Source organism: Lissotriton helveticus, chromosome 7 (assembly GCF_964261635.1).
Source record: "Lissotriton helveticus chromosome 7, aLisHel1.1, whole genome shotgun sequence".
In the NCBI taxonomy this organism is placed as follows: Eukaryota; Metazoa; Chordata; class Amphibia; order Caudata; family Salamandridae; genus Lissotriton; species Lissotriton helveticus.
Genome location: NC_136068.1, coordinates 1,703,752,372 through 1,703,775,688, shown reverse-complemented (window position 1 = coordinate 1,703,775,688; position 23,317 = coordinate 1,703,752,372). Strand labels below are relative to the sequence as shown.

Below are 23,317 nucleotides of genomic sequence, written 5' to 3'. Positions count from 1 at the left end.
CACAAATATCTAGAAGATATGTTAGATAAGAACTTTATAAAAACATGAAGGAGAAAAAACTACATTAGTGAAATCTAAAGCATGGAACAACAAGCAGGAGTAGAAAGTGTTCAGGGAGGCTTGAAATTGTCTGAAGAGATTGGGATATAATTCTTGTTGGCGGATTGATCTAAATATAAGGTAAGAGGTAACCAATATAATTCAACATTGCGAAAAGGATTGCAGGAGGATGCAAAAGCCACATCCAGTCTATGGGAATGACATAGTAGGTTCCACCAACAAGTTAAGGATAGATTGGACAAAGACTTCCAATTGGAAGCAATGTGTTGGAGTGCAAGTGCTATCATAAGGTCGAAAATACCATGTGATTGCGGGGAAAGATCAAGAGATTCTGAAAGGCTACCCAAAAACACCAAAGAGGCAGAGAAAGGAGTAGATAAGTTAAAAATATGGGAAATGCGAGACCAATTCTGCGTCCAGAAAAGTCGGACTGAAGGACAGAGAAAGAACAGATGAAAGAGATCAGTATTGGGAGCATTACAGGTCCAGCAATTGGGAGAATGAGAAGGAAGAAAACGAGAAAGAGAAAGGGGAGAAAGATAGAGTCTGTGATAAAAGAAGAATAAGGACTGAGTGAGAGATGCAGTACGGGAAGTCTTCAAAGATTTAGCCCAAAGTTTATACCAAAGAGGAATCGGCCATGAGCAACCTAAATCATTTTCCCAAGAAAGTTCTAGCTTTGATTTAGGACGAGCAGGATCAGGAGCTGAGAAATATCGATAGATAAGAGAAGCCTTAGGAATAGTAGAGAGAATAGTAATTAGGGAGGAAAAAGATGGAGGTGATATATCTGATGTGAGAGAGTAGTATCGGTCTAGGATGGTTTCCATCAGGAGGTAATATTTCTTCGCAAACGAGGTAGGACAGTGAAATTGGGATTGAAATTGGGGAAAGGAACAAGGAGTTGAACCATCAAAGAGATGGTGAACCCAAATGATTCCCTTCGATCTCCATGTAGTCCAGGCGACTGGTCTATTTCGTATTAGAATGAGGGAATTATACCAAATGGGCGACATTAAAAAGGATTCACAAGAAACAGAAACTGTGGATACCAGGGGCCGTAAAAGAGAAGACGTGTGTTTAAATAGTGGAGGATTAAGACATGGAGCTTTAGCAGTAAAGTGAATTACATCCTGAAAAGAGTGAGGGAGTAATAAGTCATGCTCCACAGAAAGCCAAAGTGGAGAAAGAGGGGATATGTCCTGTGATAACCAGCGAGAAGCTTGACGGAGAGAAAAGGACTTATGATAAAGTCGGAAATCTGGAAAGTTAACCCCTCCATTTGATTTAGAGTTACGAAGAGCTGAGAGAGATATACGCGCTTTCTTCTGCTTCCAGAGAAACTTAGACAAAACTGAATCAATACGGCGGAAATAAAGAGCAGGAATATGGACCGGGAGCATGGAGAATAAGTAAGTTAAGATCGGGGCAACCATCATCTTAACAGAGTCAAGACGACCCCACCAAGAAAGGTATAAGGGATTCCAAGAAGAGAGAAGAGAATCAATGCTAGAGATAACTCCATTCATGTTAAGTCGGACAGAAGATGAGATCGAGTTAGAAAAGAGAACACCAAGATATTTTATTTGCTTATTATTCCAAGCAAAGCCAGTGGAAGCAAAGAGATGTGGAAGACAGAATTTAGTTATAGGGAGAATCTCCGTTTTATCTGAATTGATCTTGTACCCTGAAACCAGGGAGAATTTCTCAAATTCAGCTAATAAGGAAGGAACAGAGGTAACTGGATCTGAAATGAATAGAAGGATGTCATCCGCATAGGCAGAAAGTTTAAGCTGGTGATCTCCATACGGAAACCCAGAAATGGAAGGATTGTTACGAATAGAAGATATAAAGGGTTCAAGTGCCAAAATAAAGAGAAGAGGGGAAAGAGGACAACCCTGACGGACTCCACGTCGAAGAGTAAAAGGGGAGGTAAGTTGACCATTGACGAGAACTGACGCTTTGGGCATAGAATAAATTAAAGAAATATAGGATATAAATTTAGGGCCAAAGCCATGCCATTTCAGTGAAGCCATTAAAAAGGACCAATCAACACGATCAAAGGCTTTTTCAGCATCAACCGAAATGGCTGCAAGTGGAATAGAAAGAGAGGGGGCCTTGCTTAAAACATTGAGAAGAAGTCTGGAATTGTCTGACGTAAGACGGCCCTTGACAAAACCACATTGCTCTTTTCCAATGAGATGTGGCATGAGTGGATCGAGACGAAGAGCTAACAATTTTGCGAAAAGTTTATAATCTACATTAACTAGAGATATTGGCCGATAATTCTTACAAAATTTGGGATCCCGCCCCTCTTTAGGAATGAGGCAAATGGTTGCATCTTGAAATGAGCCTTGAGCCAGACCAGCGGAACAAAAGGACTGAAAGAGAGAGAGAAGTTTGGGTAAAAGGAGATCGGAAAAGTGTAAATAAAATTCAACTGGGAATCCATCAGGTCCTGGAGTCTTGCCCTTGGTTAGAGAAGACAAAGCAGTGGACAATTCAGAAAGGGTAAGATCGGTATCATTGCTCGAGAAATTAAGTTGGGAGACATCTCGTTTAGGTAAATTCTCAAAATATGTTTGGAGGAGGTCTGGGGTAGGAGGGTTTTCAGGAGAATATAAAGACTCATAAAATGATTGAAATTGTTCCAAAATTTCTTTATCTGTGTGTAGAAGGACATTAGAAGGGGAATAGATGGAGTCTATGAGGGTACGTTCTTTACGCGACTTTAGATAATTAGCAAGTAGTTTGCCCGATTTGTTACGGCCCCCATAGAACTTTGCACTACCTCGAAGAAGAAAAGAAGAGGCTGAATCTGTAGTGAGCTCATTAAACACAATTTTGGCTTGGAGAAGTGCAGGGGACATATGGCTAGGAGAGGAAGTATAAAATTGATGTTCTAATGATTTAATATGTGCAAGAGCAACCTTACGTTTTTGAAGAAACTTTTTTTTTTTTTTTAAACGAAATCGATAATAAACCCGCGGGCTGTGGCCTAAAAAGAATCCCAAAGAACATGAGGAGAAGTATCAGGATTTGAGTTAAATTGAAAAAATTCAGAGGTGAAAGAACGAAAGGAAGAAGAGAAAAGGGGGTCAGTAAGGAGAGAAGAATTAAAGCGCCAACGAGAAGATTTAGGAAGAGGAGGAAGAAGGTCAAAATCAGTGATAATAGGAGCATGATCAGAGATGACAATAGGTTCAATAGAGGAAGATAAAAGAGTTTGAGATAAAGATGAAGAAAGAAAAATATAGTCTAAACGAGAGAAAGAAGCATGTGGGGGGGAGAAAAAAGAAAAATCAACAGTGTCCGGATGGGTGAGCCTCCATGAATCCACGACATGAACCTGTGTAATAGTGTCAAGAAATTGCTTATGGGGTTTGTGAGGGGTGAAACGAACCGAGGATTTACGATCCAAAAAGGGGTCAATAATCTGATTACAATCTCCCCCTAATAGGAAGGAATCATCTTTATGTTGGATACATTTAGCAGTAATTAAGGGCCAAAAAGAGGAGTCAAAACCTGTAGGGCCATAAACATTAAACAAAGTGATTGGGATGGCATTAATAAGTAATTTGGATAAAATCCAACGACCTTCATCATCCTTTTCCTCAAGAATTACTTTACATTTGAGACGTTTATGGATCAAAATAGCAACACCATTCTTTTTATGAGAGGCCGGAGAAAATAAAACAGTGCCAACCCATAATCTTTTAAGTTTCAAAGATTCAACATCTGAAAGGTGAGTTTCCTGAATGAGAACAATATCAGGATCATAAGAGGCGAGGTGTGAAAGTACTCTCTGCCGCTTAATAGGATGGTTAAATCCTTTCACATTCCATGAAACAACTCTGAAGATCAAAACATTTTAACTGTTCAAACTTGAAAAGTGCAAAAGCATACTGTACAAGTAATACGCCAAACAGTAAATCATTAGGAAATAAGCTAACCATGAAAATAGTAGTAGGAAGAATAAGGGAAAAAAGAAGAGAAAAGGGAAATGAAAGGAGAAAGAGTGAGGGAAAGGGAAGAGGGTCCGCATAAGAGAAGGGAAAGGAAAAAGGGTGAGCAAAGGAAGGAAAAGAAAGAAAAGAAAAAAGGCATAGAAGACAGTACATATCCGTAAGGATGACTGTAAGAGACATACCTGAAGGGGAAGATACACAAAGGGAGGTGGGGAAGTGGTGATGCGTTACAAGACGGGTAGACTAGGAACAGAAGCATAACCGCACCGAGACCTCACAACTTACAAAGGGTGGAACATGATGATGAAGGGAAACAACCGATATATATCTGCATAGGGTAAGAAAGAAAATAATTAATACACCATGGAGACTATGACAAACATCATATAACGAAAGACAAAATATAAATATACAAAAATTCGAAAATAAGAAGACCAGTTAAGAACATGGTTCGAGGAGATACAAGAAAAAGAAGAAGACCAAGCGACAATAAGGGACTTCGAGCAGGAACATAGGAATGAAAACAAGTAAAGATGATTACAAAAAATACAACAATAACATTAACATTTCAGCCACTGTTTGAAGGAGAGGCCTCCATTCCCTCCTCATTCTGCAGAAGGATGAAGTTTCGTAATTCACCAGGGTCTTGAAATGACCATGTCTTATTCCGATGAGTAACTCGGAAGGTAAAGGATGGAACAAGCCATATCGTGCTCCAAGGAGCGCAAAGAAGGGCGGAGAGCTAGAAACTCCTTACGCCTGGAGGCAGTAGCATTAGAAACATCTTGAGACAGGTAGACTCGTTGACCAAGCCAGGATATTTGTCTCTTGGCCCTTGCCGCCGAAAGAATTGAGAGAAGATCTGTGAACTTGAAAAAGAGGATAATAACACCACTAGGTTTTGTAGATGAAGTAGTTCGTGCTCCCAGTCTATGAGCTCTTTGAATACTGATGGATGTAGAAGGGGGCATATCTAGAAGCTTCGGGAAGAAGGAAGTAAAGAAATTCAGTGGATCATCACCCTCAAGATTCTCCGGCAAACCATAAATACGAAGGTTATTTCTTCTGTTGCGATTTTCCAAATCTTCCGTGTGATGCTGTAAAGAGAGTACAGTTTTTTCCAATGTTGCAATGCGGTGCGTGTTGGATTGAACTTCAGGGATCTGTTGTTCAACTGAGGATAGTCGGGCATCCATGGTCTCCCATTTATCTTTTAAAAGTTGCATATCCTTGCTTGTCTCCTCAATGAACGGACGCATTGCACGGATTTCTTCCAAGATTTGATCAATGGAGGATGAAGAAGAGGAGTTATCTGGTGTGGGAGAATCTTGTTTAGGTCGTTTGCCGGGTGCAGCAGGAGGTGAGGATCTATTGGACGACGAATGTCCCGAAGGGGAGCGTTGAGAAGAAGAAGTCGCCATCATGGCAGGTTGAACAGGTGTAGCTATTGCAGTTGAAGAGCTCACAGGAGTAATGATAGAGGGAGTAAAAACAAACTTAGGTTTGTATAACCTCACCACTGAAAGTGTGCACTCTAATCCATTGACAAATCACAAATCACAATGCTCTGAGAAGTAATCAAAAATGTGCAGAAGGCAAAAGCTGCAATAATTAGAGTAAATGTGTCTCAGAGAGTCATTCTAGAGCAATTAGGTCAATATATTATACTGCAAGGAGTTCCAGAAATGTATCACACTTAAATATATTTTTGACTAGCTCCAACAGGAAGAAAAAGGTCAGTGTGTAGAACCTTCAAATTGTTGAAAAGTAAGAACATGAATAACGAAGTGAGGCTAGGAGAAAGCGCAGGGCTTCACCAATTTAAAAGAGAAAAATAAGTCATTTATATCCTTAGTGTGAAGAGATGAAGACGATACATATGCTCATGCGTTGTAGATTGGAATGCATGGGACTTCAGAATTATATGAACTGTAGACACAATATAAAGTCTCAATAGTCAAGGAGCTGTTGTATGCAGTAGCTTCTAAAAAAGCTGTGACACTGGTAAAAAGGGGTGGCCGTGCGCGCAGATTAAAAAGAGCATGTTGAAGGCACAATACCCCAGGTCACATGGAGAATGGCAATAGTAATCATTTGCCCATCAGGAGTCTCAGAACACCTCCGGCATGCCACAGGGACCGTGCATCTCATGAAATCTGGCAGGGCATACACTAAACATAGAGAGCATCAAGGTGCAACAACTTGAGTTATCCAAGTGTGACAGGACTAATTATTCAGTACGAGTCTCCTGAGGCTTGGCAGCTTGCAACATTTATTTATTAGTAGTGCATTTCAAGTGGCACTAAGCACTGTCCATAAGGTAAAGGAGTCACAAGCCAGGAAAGCTCATAGCACTGAAGAAAGAATTACACATGCGCAGGCGGCGCCATGACGCAGCTATCGAGCAGCGGTTCCTCAGAGCAACAGAAATGCAGAGGAAAAATGTGAAAACTCCGGTTGCTCACCCCAAAGCTCTCCGGTGCAGGACAGGGCACTGTAGAATAAACGTACCCTGTCAGTTCAGTTCCAGGAGGCGGAGGCGGAGGTCCAACAGCGTGAGAGGTGCCGGTAATGGCGGTAATGGCGGGTCAGTCAGGCGCGACCTCCACGTCGCATATTGAGATGCCGGCGGCACTCCGAAAACTGCAAAGCCGCTCCATTTGTTCCCTGTGAGGTCCGGAATCAGAAACCGGCAAAGAGGCGCAGGAAACGTCCCGTTCACATCGGGAAAGTCGTCTTGAGGTACTTAGGTGCGGCGGAGCTCAGCACCTAGCCGGCCATCTTGCGCGGCACCTAAGCCACGCCCCCAAGGGTGGGTGGTTTTAAAGGTTGGGGGTCGGTTTTAGGGCTCAGGGTCGGGGGGTGGGGTCGTTTTTGGGAGGGGGCAAGGCTTTGGGGTTCAGGCTAGGGGCAGGGTGTTGTGGTAGATTTAAGAACTGCTCAGGGTAAGGGGGGTTTAGGGGTGGGAGTCGATTTTACGGCTCAGGGCAAATGGTGTTGAGGTGGTTTAATTAATGGGGGTAGGGCTTTAGGCGTTAGGGCAGTGAAAGGGATAGGGGTAGTTTTAAGGACAGCATGGGGTACGTTTTAGAGCTCAGGGTGGCGAGACTGGGGTACCTTTTGGTAGGGTACAGGGTTTTAGGCACCAGAGCAGGGGGGGTGAGGTATGGGGATGTGATTTTAGGGCTTAGTGCAGGGAATGGGGGTCGGGGTTGTGGTAATCTTTACCATGGATGTACCTTTACCAAACATGCCTTTACAACGATATTGCACGTTAAAGGCATATGTGGTAAAGTATTGTGTGGTTTAGACGCATTTTATGGGTAGGTTGCCTATAGAGGTATGTGTGGTTCAGATAAGCATGCCACTGTCATACAACTGTAGTAAATGTGTGCCAAGGTCCATGTACATTCATTACACAGTGCTACAGTTTGACTGTACCCCTCCGAATAGATCTGCATGCATTTCAAAATACCAAGTTTAAGCTACAAATGCTAGTCTCTGTCTAAATTTGTGAAAACTCATGAAACAGTTCTAAATGTACTGGCACATGAAACAATATCCTTTCAATTGTCTCGAAAAAAGTACCAAACAGATTCAAATCAATCCTTTAAAAGAACACATTCACTTTAAATGTTACGTTCAAGTTGATTGTAAACCCAGTCAGTAGTTTTTGCTGTAACAAAGAGAAAAGTGTCAAGTGTGAGCTAAAATGAGAAAAACTTTGGGGCATTTTTACAAGGTTATTTTTGTGACACTCAGGTGCTGTGTCTTGCTACATATTTACCGGTCATGCTAAGCCCCTTTGTGTGTCTTAACGCTGCCTTGTAAATATGGTCCTCCTCAATGCAGTTTTCTGTGGCAAAGGGGTGTGCAAGGGATGATGCTGTTGGCATGCGGATGCTACACCCATTGCTTTTCGACACTGCTCCAGATTTACATCTGAGGCAGTGGCAAAGACTAACGCCCCCACAGAATAAGAGTGGTGCAACAAGGTGAAATACTTTCATTTCTCCTCGTTGTATGCTCTTTCTATGTGTGCCTCATTTTGCATCACTCATAGAAGGAACAAAATGCCAATGACGATTATTTATGTGCAGGAAGGCGTTCCTTTCTGAACAACAACATTGAACCCTGCAACTCAGGCACACTTGTACCATGGCGCAAGAGGGTCAGCGTTGGCTCATGACTGCTGTTTTAAAACCAGCAAAGGGAAGAGCACCGAGGTGCACCATATTCTTGTAAAATGGTGCATCCCTGCATTTTTTTAAATGACGCAGCTCAGCACAGAAAATTGCGACATGCTGCCCCAATTCATTGTAAATATGCCCCTTGGTTTTTAACACCTTTGCTGTCAGGCCTCCCCTCCCCCCCTCTGCTCTAAGGCCTTTTTTCGATATTTGAGGTAGTTCATGCTTAGAGGTCCCTAACTTTTTTTCCACATATGGTATCTATGACACATTTTCATCTTTTTTTTCCAACATCCTGGTAAGTCTAAAGGTACCCAGAGTATGTGGATTCCCCAGGAAGGGGAAATTTGCCAAATATAGCTACATTTTGTTCTTTTTAGGAAAAATGGGAAAAAAGTGTTGCGTCTCTTTTATTTTCCTGCAAATCAACAATGGGTGATAAAATCACCATCTTCTCAGCTTTCATGGACCTGGAGGCACTTTTTTGGAATTTTACTGGTAGAGAGACAATTTCTACTATTTTTTCTACTATTTTTTGTGCTTTCAAACTCCAAGTGTAAAACCCATGGTGGATCCTGGAAAGATATACTTTCTAAAAAGTAGACAAAAGAGTTCAGCAAGGGGCCATTTGTATGGATCCTTCAAGGTTTTTCTATAAAAAGTAACAGTTGAAATAAATATTGAAATTGAGTTAAAATAAACAACCATTTGTGTCCACATTTTCATCTGTAACTTCTTCTTACTATGACAGATTTTTTAAAACAATATACTGTTACATCTACTGCACACTTCTTCTTCCTAGGATATGTAGAGTTGGTTTGTAGGTTCTTCGAGGGCCTGAGTTACAAACAGCCAACAACGGAGCTGCAATTTATATGGTAAATTATAAAGCATCAAAAAAGGCTATGAAGAAATCCCTGTATTTCTGAATTCTGAAACGTACACCGCATATTAACTTTAGGAGCAGGGATTGTTTGTACATATCTGAATTTATGGATACCCATACTGGCATGTGTTTTATAGGGCATTTTGGAAAATGTCTTCTGTGTTACACAATTGTGTACATTTCAAAGGTACAAACTTAGAGCTATTCCCTTGGTAATAACAAATGTTCTACTATTCCATATTCCCACATGTCTCCTGATAAAAATCATACCTCACTTGTGTGGTTGGGCCTTGCGACTGCAACACAAAACACCCCAAAATGTGGCCTAGAAGACATCATATTTCACTCAGAATTATGCATGCATTTTTATAAAGTGACTAGCTGTAGATTTTTGGCTCCAGCTCAGCCGTCAACTAGGGGAACATACCAAAGTAGCACATTTTTGAAAGCTAGACACACTAGAGAGTCTAGGGTGAGGACTTGTGTGGTTTTAATTGGTTCTCTTTTTTTACCCACAATCCCCTGCAAGGCTCAAACATTGCCCAACATGAATCAATGTCCTAGCATTTCTGTGAGGAAAAGACATGGGGCCTTATTTATGAAGGCCTTGTGCCACCGGTGCGTCACTTTTTCCCATGTTAAAAGTGACGCACCGGCGGCGCAAGGCCTTCATAAATAAGGCCCATGGAATCTGCAGGAAGCCACACATTTCCTACCACACAGAGTTCCATTAAGTATCCCAAGAAATTTTTTGCCAATCAAACAATATGGCCGGGGGAACAATTACAGGCAAGAGATTTGAAGAATGTCTCAATTTTCATTGGGTTTGCATTAGTCTTTTATACATTTTTACATCAAGCCATAAACGTATCTCTTGCACTATATATGGCGAGAAATGTTGGTTGCTGCCTTGGAGTCATAAATAGGGTGAAAACATGGCTCTTCTCTCAAAGCTCACTTTCCCTTACATGTGAGCTTAGTGCAGGGACACTCACATTAGCTGCTCGCTTTGCAAATCTCGATTCATCATCACCTCTGCACAGGGTGTATCAGAAAAAAAGAATCACATGCTGTACTGATGGCTCTAGACAGTACCAATCATCTTGAAATTGAGATCTACATTACGTAGTATTAGAATGAGCACAGTTCCCTTAAAATAATGTCTTTATTCAACTATGTGTTCATTTTCTTTTATTGTGTTAATGCCATTGTGCAAGTACTCTTTACTATATACAAAAAAATTAAAGTTGCAGAATGGATTTTTTGTGAGTAGAAAGAAACGCGCATTACGTTCAAATAGCTGGTGCTGTGACATTTTTCTGCGCCATTTGGCAAAAGGGGGAGGGGCAGAAAATGGCAAACAGGTTTGAGGCGATCTAAACAGGCTCTCAGCATGGTTCTCAGTGAGCTCACATCAGGGAAGTATTGGCTGTCTTGGCGGTGAATGAAAGTACTTTTTATCTCATTGGATACATTATTTCATACAAACATATCTTCTGACACAATAATGTTAATCGCATACCCTAGCACGTATGTCCTCGGGAGCACCCTTGGCGTAGGACATCGGTCCTGGGATGGCTGTATCTCTCTAGGCACTTGTTTCAGGACAAGCACTTTCTGTTTTTTCCTAATGGTTTGTGTGGGAATTGTTCTCCCGGTGGCACGCACTCGGTCTTTCTATCTGTATTGTGTTGCTTTCCAGAACTGCTTTTGAAGACCACGTACATGTTTTACTCATTAGAGAGGAGAAAGGATAACGGAGCACTGCAAAAGGTAATGAATTCAAGTGTTGGATGACTTCACGAGTTGCCTTCTAATAAACACCACCGCCTTTAAGCCTGTTCTCTGGAAAATAAATCCAGTAAACAGAGACTGTTCAAAACCTTTATAGCTTTTCAGAAATGCAAAAATTCCCTTTGAGAACTGTGTTCCGGGGCCTGAGTTAACCCTACCAGAACGCCTCTAGAGCTCCGCTTTTTGCGGCGTTCTGGTGGCGTTAAGTCCTTCGCGTTATTTCGGAGGTGGCGTCAGGCCACTTAATGTGGCTTCACGCCGCCTTGAAAATGATGCACCTATTCATGTAGCACTTAGCATGAAAGAGGCGGGCAATGGGTGTTGCAGTGGGCGTTCTGCGCAACACCCATTGGTTTTTGATGTTGTCCCTTATTTACAAAGTATGGGGCAGTGTCAAAAATAAGACCAGGAAATACCTGGGGCCTCATTTACAATATCTTGACACACAGCAGTGCATCAAGCCTTCCTGCTGCGCTGCAGTCCATCAAATTAAAAAGGGAAGGAATGTGCACTATTGATACATACGTCAATGGGATTTATCATTCTTTTCAAGAAGATTAGTTGTTAATCAGTTGTTACGACTGTTTCGTCTCAAATGTTCCATTTAGAGCTGGAGAGGCTCATGACTTAGGGGCATATGTACAAGAAACTGACAGAGCGCAGTGTTACGCCACAATTGGTAACACCGCGCTATGTCAGTTTCGGAATGCAGGGATGCGCTGTATTTACAAAAATACAGTTCATCCCTGCGTTACCCCTAGTACGGGCACCATAGAGCCATTTTTCAAGGGTGTCTGCACTGAGGGGAGGATTTTTTTTGTGCAGGAAGGGACACCTTCCTGTACATAAACAATCACCCCTGTAGCATAGTCACCCTAGCAAAGCATTAGGGTGCCTGTGCTGGCGCTAGGCAGTTTCTTTAGTGCCAATGTAGAGGAAAAGCAGGAGTGCACCATATTGGTGTAAATACAGTGCATCCCTGTGTTTAGAAACTGACAGATCCTGGCATTACCAATTTTAGCGTAACACCGCACTTTGCCAGTTCATGTACACATGCCCTTCCATCTTGGGGCTTTCCACCCTTGAATGGAGAGGGGAAACAGCCTTTACAATGTAAGCGTTACAACGCATGCCATTACAGCACTTCGTTACAATGCGAAAGGTTTGTTGCAGGGGTAGAAGGTGTTGGAATTAACTCAAACACCTTCCCTACTGTTGCACACATCGGAGTTGGAATAGTAAATTATACTATTCCAACTTCCAGCGCACCCCGACAGCAAATCGGGTGAAGGTATCTGTTGTAACAGCATGCGTAATAATGGCATGCGTTGTAACTTCATACATTCCTTGGAGCAAAACAGTTGTAACAATTGATTTAGCCACTCATCTTCTTGGGAAGAATGATACTTTCCAGGGGCATAGGTATTAATAGTGCAGCAGGTGCAGAGGCACCAGGGTACAAAGCGTCTGAGGAGCCCATTGCACACAGATTATAGCTATTACTGTTATTGTATCAGCAACTCAGGTATTATGGAGCTATTGTGCTATTACACCTTAACTACACCACTGACAACTTAAGCACAGAATGTGGTGCAGACATCATCTTTCTGGCTAGATTGCATAAGCTGTAGCACAATTTAATTTCTAAACTGCACATTTTTACTCTCTCTTACAGACCCTTGCAAATCCGTGAGATGTCGAACAAAAGAGACCTGCAAAATCAAAGATGGAAACACAGTGTGTGTGCCAGACTATTTTGGCAAATGCTGGGGATGGGGAGACCCACACTACAGTATCTATGATGGGTACACGTATGAATTCCAGGGCACATGTTCCTACACCATGTCTAAGTACTGTGGTACTGACCCTACGCTCGTCCCCTTCACCATCGATGAGAAGAACGACAACCGGGGGAACCAGGCTGTCTCGTATGTGCGACTGGTTAACATCTATGTGTACGGCTACAAGATATCCATCTACAAGGGTGAAATTGGAAAAATAAGGGTGAGTGATCCAAAAATAGATCATATTTGTAATTGTATTGTATGCTTTCTGTTTGGTTTTACTTCTGTGATATTGTGTTGTGGTGTGGATATAATATTGGGCCATGAGTGTTTAATGTTTGACAGAGCTCTTTTGTATAAGCAGATCTGTCATCTAACAAGTTGTCTGTTGTGAATTTTTATTGGGTAATACACTTACAGAAGACCTGATCTTGCTCTTTGTGTTTACTGTAGTAGTGAGAAAGAAAATGACCAACTCACATTAGAGGCATTAAACAAGAACAGTACAAGTGGGAAGCATAACTAATGAAGGCCAACTTCCAACTCCAGCTCCAGGTTAAACATATACATACCACACATAAGGATGACATTCCCCTATTCAAGAACTACATCCACACCATGAACCATGTATCCACACTAAATTCCCAGATCCACACCTCACACCTCTTCAAGTTAGGCAAACCAACTAGTTTCATCCACACTGTAACCAATTTCAAAAAGGCCATACAATGAGACTAAAACATTCAAGATAAAATATTCCCCAATATAAAATAATTTAACTTGGGAGGTGCCCATTATCTTCTACATCCTATCTTTGTGATGTAATGATCATTTTCATTCCTTTTAATTGGACCACAACTCCTCCTTACACTGCTCCTAGTATCTCGCCCCCAACCTCAAATATAGTCAATTGCTGTCAAATGTTTTCCTATTACAGTTTCTGATATTTGAACTCACTTCTTGCTCCCCTGGGTCTAAAAAACAAACTGAACTACCTTTTTGCTTCCACACAAACATCTCCCTTCTTCTAAGCAGTTAAAGGCAGTTAAGGAACATTAATACAATTTACTAATCTCCATAAAGTCCATACCTTGCCATCCTCTACACTTACTGCGCTTGACTACTACTAACCTGATAGATTCAGGCCACACTGTATTCTGTGGTGACTTGATGTGAACCATCTAGTCAACATCAGTGTCCTTGCAGTTTGTTTCTTTCTTCACCTTATACTCTATTTCCTGTGACACATCTTTTGCTTTCCTTTAGATTCTTACACACAACCATCTGCATTTCTTCCTCATCCACCTTGGAACTAACTGGATTTTTATTTTACAACCTCTCAATAAATTGCATAGTAAAACAGTCGTAAGATGATGTGTTTGGCGTTGCTTGTCCTGCTTCACAGGGCAGTTAGTGCTCTAGCTTTTTAGACATTCTTTCACTGCTCCCGCTAATATTTAAGTGTGGCTATGACGCGGCGAGAACTGACATAGTGTAAGGTGTCTCTCGGCAGGCGCGCAACACTTATTGGGCTCACGGGGCTTGAGCCCCCGTCGTGTGTGTCAGCCCGGGCTGAGACAGCTTTGCGGGCCGCACCCGAGTACTTAACAGGTCTTTAAAAGACCATTTACTTGTAAATGAGGCTTTCGTTGTGTGTTCACCCCTTCTTACAGCCACTCTGTCTAAGGTTGAAAGAATTAGCCCCGGCCGAAATATTTTTAAGCCCCCCCCCCCGAAATTTGGCTCTAGTTGCCCGCCTGTCTCTCTGCACTGCCTTCCTTCAAAATCTTTGTTGTTTGGCCATCGCGATCTCTTAGAATTCATTAGTGGGGGTAGAAGTCCTACATTTTGGGTTGTTTAATTAGTACTGTTTTTTTAACAATGTTTTAATAATGCAAAGCAGCCATTCTGGTAGGCCTGCTTCATGGAGCGGTTAGCACTTTAGCTTAATGGATCATTCTTTCACTGTTCCCGGCATTATTTAAGTTTGACAGTAGCGCAGACATGCCACTGGTGCGCCAAAGACAAGAGCGTCTGTGCCCGTCTGCACCTGAATCAACCCAGGTAAAACAAATGCCGTTTCTTTTAACCTAAATATAGTTGTTTATTCATCTATTGAGCTAAAACGCTCTGCCATGCTATTTATGGAGCTCGCTACTAGTACCATGAGGTGTAACTGCTATACCTTTCAGATCCCTCCACATGATAATACTGCAGGATCTGGTTTATGTCTAGATGTCCCCAACCCTAAAGTCCCCATTGTGTTGGCCCCTGATTCATCCAATTCTAAACTCACTAATTTTCACTTTTATAAGATTCATTGCTGCTCGTTGGCCAAACATCAATTAGACCTTTTTAATTTTCATCTACAGAATCTGCCTGATGCAGTGTATTTAACAAAAACCTGGTGCCATGAGGCCACTACCCCGGATATAATAGGGGCACTGCCCCCCAAACCATTGTATGGTTAGACTGTGTTGCCTGGATAAAAGAAGGGGTGGCATTGCAATTGTTTTTAAGACAGCATTTTCAGTGTAAGACACAAGATCTTTCTATCCCAGATTGTGAGGCCTTATTTTTCTCTCTCTGCCTCTCCCATAATTTCACTCTGTCAAGCACCATGTTTATCGCCCCCCTGGGATATGCTGGTATTTGAAGCACCCAGCTACCGGATGGCCTTTCTCATTATATTCTCAAATGTGCTAACTTTAATGTACTAGAAGATTTTCCAGGATTCTATTTGATTTTCTGCCTCCTCTCCGACAGAGAATCTCAGAGCTTTAAATGCTATGTTGAACACTGCCCCTACACACAGTGCTGGGTATCTGATGGGCCCCCTTTTCTCTTGTTGTAAATTGTCCAACTCCTCTACTCCAGGCATTTTGATGTACCAATTTCAATTACAATGTCTTCTCTGGTAAATACAATGTACTTGTGTACTACTATTCTTTCAAAGAATGTGCCCAAGCTCGAATTCTCTACCTTTAATTCCTCCCTACAAGACACGTTACCCAGTTTGAGCCCTCAGTCATCTTGTATCTGTCTAAGGTTGATAAGTGGAATTGAGGTTCCCTAGATTGGGTTCTGGCGGCTAAACTTATCACTCAGTCCAGGCTGCATCCTCCAGTGTCATAGTTCAATGACACTCTTTGGGGGTCAAATATCGCTTAAAGCATCTGGAAAGGATTTAGCGAAAATCCTATGATGAGGAAGACAAACTTATGTACAGATTAGCTCTGAAAGAATATCATAAAGCTTGCCGGTCTACTTCAGCTACGTTCTACTCTGATAAAATCAACTCGGCTCAGGTTTGTGGCATCTAGTGTTGTTTTGCATTTCTTCTGCACAATGTTATTCATTAAAGGGCAACTTTGTGCATTTTGTACTGCAAATGCCTTTGTGCATTTGTTCAAATGCCTGTAGTCTAAAACTAGACAGTATGAAAAATCAGGTTTCATTATAGGAAATGAAGGATTATTCATGGAAGAGGTGCAATTCTCAATCACACCTTGGTATTCAAGTTGATCTAAGATCTACTTGACTTGTTTCTTTGCGTCATGTTATAATGGGTACAGCCTCTGTGGTGTAGAAGTATTTTTAACTGGGATTTCATGTTGAGGTGACTCAGCAACCCACCCTACATGATTGCAGTAAAGTTCGGGAGCAAACGCTAAGCCCACTCCTGCGAGTATGTATGATTTAGTGACTCTAGAACGAGGCCGGAGAAAGTGGGGAAAATTACCTCTTCCTCCTTTGACCACTCCATGACCAACTCAGGCAGCCAATCTTTTTCAGCCAAAAGGATATTGTATCCATATGTCAGGTTCTCCCAGAAGAGACATTTCACTTTCCTGGGTATGTCCCCCTCCATTTCCCCGTTCAGTAGTAGAGTCCTCAGTAGCTAGGGCTTTTCATATTTTAAGGCCAGCTGCACTCTTCTTTTTAAACCGAGGTTTACTTTTTGGTTTATACTCTTGTATAATAATATAGTCTGAAGTGTGATGTTTGTCGATTGGCTTGACTCGCTCTTCTGGTCTGTGTTCTGACCGACCTTGCCTCTCCAAATTTTTTGATGTACCCTGAAAAGAACGAGAGGAACGTGTATCAGTATCCTGATACCTGTCATGTTTTTTTGATATTATCACGGTGTCTGAGGTTGCATTTTCTATCAGAGGGATCCTGCTGAGGAGACCCACCCTGTGATTATAATGCATTCAGCTTTTATTGTTTGTTTGTATATTATCCCATTTCTTTTCAGAAGGATCGGGTGCTTGCTTTGAGTTATCCTTCTCAGGATTGCTTGCTGCTTGTGGTCTAGCTCCCAAACTATCTCTACCATGTGAAGCATAGTTTTTTTTATAATGTTAGGCATTTCTCGCTCCTGTTGTGCAAGGCGTGACTTCCCTCAGTTATTGCCCTATAGCCACTGCTGCCGCCTCCCCTTTTATGGTGGCTATCTAGGCAAAATTGCAATTTCATCCCTAAGTCTAGGGCAGGTTCTGCCCCATACTCTTTCTGCATTTGTTTCAAAACTTCTGGTATGACTGCTATTGAGGGGGGTACCAGGAGTTCCGGTATAAACTTGTGAGAAAAGTGGTACAGTCCTCAATCGGGGGAGCTATCCCGATTAGCAAGTGAATTGTTAGTATTCTGTGTTTTTCTTATGGGCTTATGTAGGGAATTACTGCTTCAAGCTGTGCTAGTTTCTGAGCTATCCAGAATGGCATCTGCTCATTCATGGCTGGTGGGCATTGGTCCCATTATCCAATTCTGTGTTTGTGGTTGAATTTTTGTTGCAGTCCCTTGTGGTTCACCAGCTTGAGTGACCCTTGAAGGTTGAATTGTAGGTGTTTGTAATACAAACTGCGTAAGATATTTTATAGTTTTACAATCTCTTTGTAAAGTGTACATAATTCAGCTGCTGGCAATGTATCTATCTCTGGATGCAGTGTGTAAGCAGCTTGGAATGGCCAGGTCGATCCTTCTCTGCTGAGCAGACCAAGTCTCACATTTGTTGTGGCTTGGGGGAGGGTGCCTTTAAACCAATTAATGTGTTCCTGGTAAGTTAACAGGACTTCTATGCCCTCGTATAGAGAGTATCCTTCAGGTGTTTTATCTGGAACGTAAGTATTAAACACATGTGTGCGAGGATCTGCAGGTTAGAATTTGATTCAAAAATAGAATACTTTTGTACTGAATGCCTCTTGTGTCTCAATGACAAAGGTAACCGTCCCACCTATTGATGAGAGGTCAAATCTACTGCCAATACATAGGATGTACCTACTCAGCTGTGGCAGATTTTTCTCCTCCCACTCCAGACATCTCTTGTTAAATGTTAGTAGGGGACTCTGAGAAAACACAACTGAACTACTCAGATTTGACTAATAAATAAGCACCAAACCAGCACCATGTCATGTAGTTCCTAATAATACATAGGACATGTGCATTTAGATGACATAAACTACAGGATAGGTGACCAGACTGATTCCAGACATCCCCAAACCATATGTTAGTCTTTACACCAGCTAGCTCATAGTGCCATCTTAAGCCCCCTAACCTTATTAAGGAGCGAATATTTTCTGGCAACTGTCAAACATGACAAACATTGATCCTTCAGGGATCGTGGAATCAGTACACTACTTTTTGCTCAGTCACGCATGCTTACTTGGTCACAGAGAGATACACAGAATAAACAATGGGGACGTTTTCAATAAGCCTTTATTCAATCAGCGTCCTTCTAGTATAAAACATGTTCGCTGCGACAATCATTAGACAGAAACAGATGTATAAGGTTACAAGCGCCAACAGAGTAGATAAAAGGTAGAATTCTACCATTGTGTTAAAACAGTGAATATATGCAGGCATATAGATACATGATAGTAATCAAGTGTACTCCAACAATGCTAGCCCTACCTCAATGTACCTAGCATGTATGTTGGTGTGGAGCCAAAAATCTCCTCGGAAAGAGACAACCCCAATACCTGATGGGAGAGAAAGAAGGCCCAGTCTTGATCTCGAGTTGGTCACCCCACAAGGGATGCCAGACCACTGCTTGCTAGAGCTTCTGCAGGCTGGGACCTCAATGTCTAGTGAAGCGTCTCCTCTGCCTATCTAGTCTTGGCATGGTTCTTTCATACTAAAAAGATAGCTTTGGGGTTCTTTACATATTCAAAGTGTTGTGAATATGATTAAGCAAATGAGCTTGAACAATACCTGCGATTATGCAAAGTAGTTTTCACCCTAAGATGAAGATGTCCATGACTTTTACAAAAAATATGTTCATGCTGTTATGTACGTCATGTGCAGGGACTTTTCTTAAGAATCCTCATGCATAATAAATAAGGCTAGTTTCCATGATCGTCGTGTAGCTACCTAGGCTTAGATTGGAGTACATTGGGGCACATAACAAAATATTACCCAGGTTTGGCACCTTCTGTTCTTGAGAGCTGCTGAACAGGTGACAGAGGTGTGTCCTTCCTCACCTCATCTTCATATGGGCTCCCATACCCTCCTCTTGGAATTCATACCCCCAGAAAACAGAACTGTCAGTGTTCCCTGTGCCGCTGCCCCTCCCAATTCTCCTGACACAGGGGGCAATTCATTCCCCAGAATATAGTCTTTGGGTATCTGGGGACTAACTATGACCATTTTATGGGTCACTCTCCCACCCCACTCCAGGGATACCAGAGCCATAGGGCAGAAAAAGTCATACCCCTGGGCCTGAGTTACTTATACACATGGCTGGTGTACAGCTCTGGAGAAACCAGCCTTTCCACTATCATGGTCTGACTAGCCCTGGTGTCCCCCAGAGCAGTGACTGGGGCCCCCTTTCACTCAATGGAAGTGGCACCCCAACCTCAGGGATCACCGGCTCAACCTCTGAGTCTGTCCCTTAGCTAAGGGGGATCGTGGCAGGGTCTATGACCTACCCCTGGGGAATACCTAGCTCCAAGGTCACACTCGTGGGTGGTATCTTCAGACAGAATATCAGAGCTGAGAACAATCAAAGCAGTGGCTTGAAAATGGGGAGTCCTTGATCAGGACCTCCACCATGTTTCTCACACTGGGTATGGGAACCCTTTCCTACCCCTTTACTCTGGTACCTGTCTGTGTCCCCTAGGCCTCCCCTTTTCTCTGCTAGGGGAAACCTCAACCACACTTTTTAATGTCACTTGTAGGTACCTTCAGATTGACCTTGGTGCTGAACCTGTGCTCTGCTTCTTTAGCAAGCTCCCTGGGGTCAGTGAGCTTACTATCAATCAAGTATTGGCCCAATTAATGAACATGTGCTCTTTTTCAAACAGGTCATACAGCCATTTGTAATCATTCACCTTGCTGCCCTTCACCCAACCATCCAGTGCCTTACCCAGGAACACTCAGGGGCTTAATTTCAATCCTATTTTGGGCACTCAAACCTTATCTGAAAGTAGATGTCGGCTAGCTCCTGGGTAAATGGTCAACAGACCTGCCAAGGCCGCTCACAGACAGTGGAACTTGTGACCAGCAATGCCAATTTCAAGCTCATACAACTTAACTATCTACACCGCACTTATCTGATACCCCACAGGCTGGTACGCAATAATATGGCACACTCCACAGATTGCCCATGCTGCGGCATGGAGCCAGCTGCCTTTATAAACATATCATGGGATTGTCCTAGGCTTTAAAAATACTGGATGGGGGTACTAGAGACAGAGAAATGACAGGCATCTATGTTGAAAGCACCATCAGGCATTGCCTCTTGGGTGTCCTCCCCACCCAAAAGATGAATAATAAAATACGGCACATGTTTACACACTTAGTGCTGATACTTGCCAGACAGCATATTGCAATACATTGGGCGCAGATCACTTTGCCTACATTACACTAGTGGATTGGCTGACATGCAGGAATGGGGGGTGGCGAAAGAGAAATGACTACAGATAGTCTGCTCAGAAGAGAATGCCGAACGCGATTTGGAAACATTGGGGCTGCTGCTAACCGAATTACAACCACAAAGTCAGGTAGGTGGGGAAATAGGCTCCTTCTTGCAACCAGGCACCCAGAATGTGCGACAAGGAGGTAATTATGCTACCTCAGATGTCCAAACATCAAATATATAGCGTGCCACATCTGATGAGCGGGCTTCGCTACTTAGGAAAGCTGCGAGATATATGTCATCTGCCCGCAGTGGGAGCCACTGACATATCAGCTCCCATAAGAGAGTTCTGCCAGGGAGCGAGGCCTATCACACCATCATTCACCTAATGTGATATATACTTGATACATAGGATGATACATTGTCCTTGAATAAACTGCTGCACCGCAACTCCATAGGATACCAAGTGAAATACCAAAACTTATTAAATAAACGCTGCCTAGTATTTGCTAATCCTTTATGTTTCGGTGATATATGTGGTTTTACATGTCAAATGGCAAACTGTAATTATAGTTTTGTTGTAAACGAAAAAAACTAGTGATATATAACCTCCTACTGATGTGCCTTGTTACTAGTTTCATAGCGTACAATGAGAAATCTTATGATCGCAATAAGTGCTATTCAAATGTATGTTGTAATATAAAATGGATTATGTAACCTGTGCTTAAGCTGTAACATATTGTCATGATAATCCTGCAGTAAAAAAAGCCTTGCAAAAGGAATGCACAAAATCTACCCAGGACTTCAGGAACCGTTTCTGACTGTCACTGATCTTCTGCCTGTATTTCTGTGGGGTAAGGCCTATTTTCTGAGGAGAGCTTCCTTTATGGGCAGATACCTCATCCTGTCCCCCTCCTCTAGGGACTATAGGGGATCCCTCCCCTTGCTAGGAATTTGTTTTGATAGACCAGCCCCCCAAATCCTCCTCATCTATAAAGCCACCTCAGAAGTTTGAAACCATTTGTCAATGTGGGGCATTCTTTTTACATTTCATGTCGCTCCCTGGTCTACAGCAGCAGATTGTCTGATGATTGAGTGGAGGGAGTTTCCTTACCTAGGGGGAAGATAATTTGTTTTCCCTGCCTTCCAGTGTGCCATTCCGGGACGTCTTCTTCGTAGTGAGATGCTCTAGTCTCCCGCCATAGACTCTGGTTCCTGACTTTCTCAATACCAATGGCGCCGACGCACAGCAAACAATCAGCTAGAAGTTAGTGCATCTGGCGAGAGGATTTAAGATTTGGCAATCTGTGCTTACTTTTCGTGGCCCATTCTTTTTACTTATCAGGTCACTGCCTGGTCCACCGCAGCAGATTATCTGCTGATTGAGTGGAGGGAGTTTCCTTTCCTCAGGGATAGATCTTCCGTTTTACCTCACTTCTGGTGTGCCATTCTGGGCCGCAATCTTGGTAGTGAGACGCTGTAGTCTCCCGCCATAGACTCTGGTTTCTTACTATATCAGTCCCATTGTCGGCGACGCGCAGTGGACGAGCGCAGCGGGTGTGCCGGCTGCGCGCCAAAGGCAAGTCTTCTGTGCCCGTCCGTGTCTGGATCGTGGCCAGGGCCAGTTATGCTGTCCAAAAGAAGGATGCCTGATTGTGTAGCTGGAATTGAGATGAGCTTGTTTCTCTTAGACCTCCCACCTGCCTGAACCAGGTACACACATCACTTGAGGACCCAGATGGGACTTATTCCTGCCCACTGCAATTTCTATCTCAACCCCAGCCACACTTCTGGGCCGAACAAGGGGTCACGATCTCTTGACTGTTGGTGAATGTATTGATTTGTTCTGCTTTCCGTCCTTCATTCATACGCCTAATGCTTTCTCGACCTAAGTGGACTGGGTGTGCCCAGACGTGGGTCCCAGGATCACTGTGCTACTGCATTCAAGCTAGCCTAGCTGATGAGGGGTGAAACCCTGAAACCAGTCCCTGGATGCTTGTTTGCAGTCTAGGTAGGAACTGGCCTGGCAGTTCGAGCTGGATTGTTCTCTTGAGGCGCAGGGTCAAGACGGATTTGCATGTAGCCTGGTCTGAACTGGGATGGCATGGTGAGCAAAAGAACGATGGATTTAACCCAGATCTCTTGATTGGGAGTGAATGTTTTGATTTGTACTGCATTCCGTCCATCATATGTGTGTCTTAAACCTTATAAATGTGGCACTTTTAGAATTGCAATTTAAAATCTGATTTCATTACGTCAGGATCTCAAATTTTGATTCCAGAGACACCAATTAAGAACTGTTCATCTCTTTCCATTCGAAAATTACACTTATATAATGTAATAAGGTAATTCCAATGTTTTTCTATGGGAGGCGTTGCAGTAGCGAAGTAGATGTCCAACTTTTTTAATACAACACACCCTGCCCCGAGGGTGACATGTGTATTAAAAAGTAAGGTTTGGGCCTGACAAAAAGTTATTTTTGACAGATCGACATAGAAGCGTAAACGTGCACAGACAGGCTCTGCACTTGCAGACCAGAAGCATGTTCAAAGGGCTACTTTAGTGGGCTGCACAATCCGTGCTGGAAGGCCCACTAGTAGCACTAAAAGTAGAGGCCTCGGGCACAGGGTGACGCTGTGCAAACCCTGTGGATACTCTGCCTAATATAATACCCAGGACCTTCGAATTTGCGAGAGCCTACCTCGCCAACGCTGCTCCCTGTGGACCCTGGTGCCTGCTGGTCTTAGTCCCCCTCCCGCCGCCGCAACCGTCATCCT

At 42.8% G+C, this 23,317-nt stretch overlaps 1 protein-coding gene across 1 annotated transcript in view; it reads left to right on the top strand.

The window, feature by feature from the left end:
* Positions 1–23,317, top strand: part of LOC144769650 (IgGFc-binding protein-like) — a 573,708-nt gene that overhangs the window by 293,939 nt on the left and 256,452 nt on the right. The window contains exon 10 of the mRNA XM_078653825.1: positions 12,574–12,902. Coding sequence (XP_078509951.1) covers positions 12,574–12,902 — 329 coding nt within the window. The remainder of the gene's footprint in view (positions 1–12,573; positions 12,903–23,317) is intronic.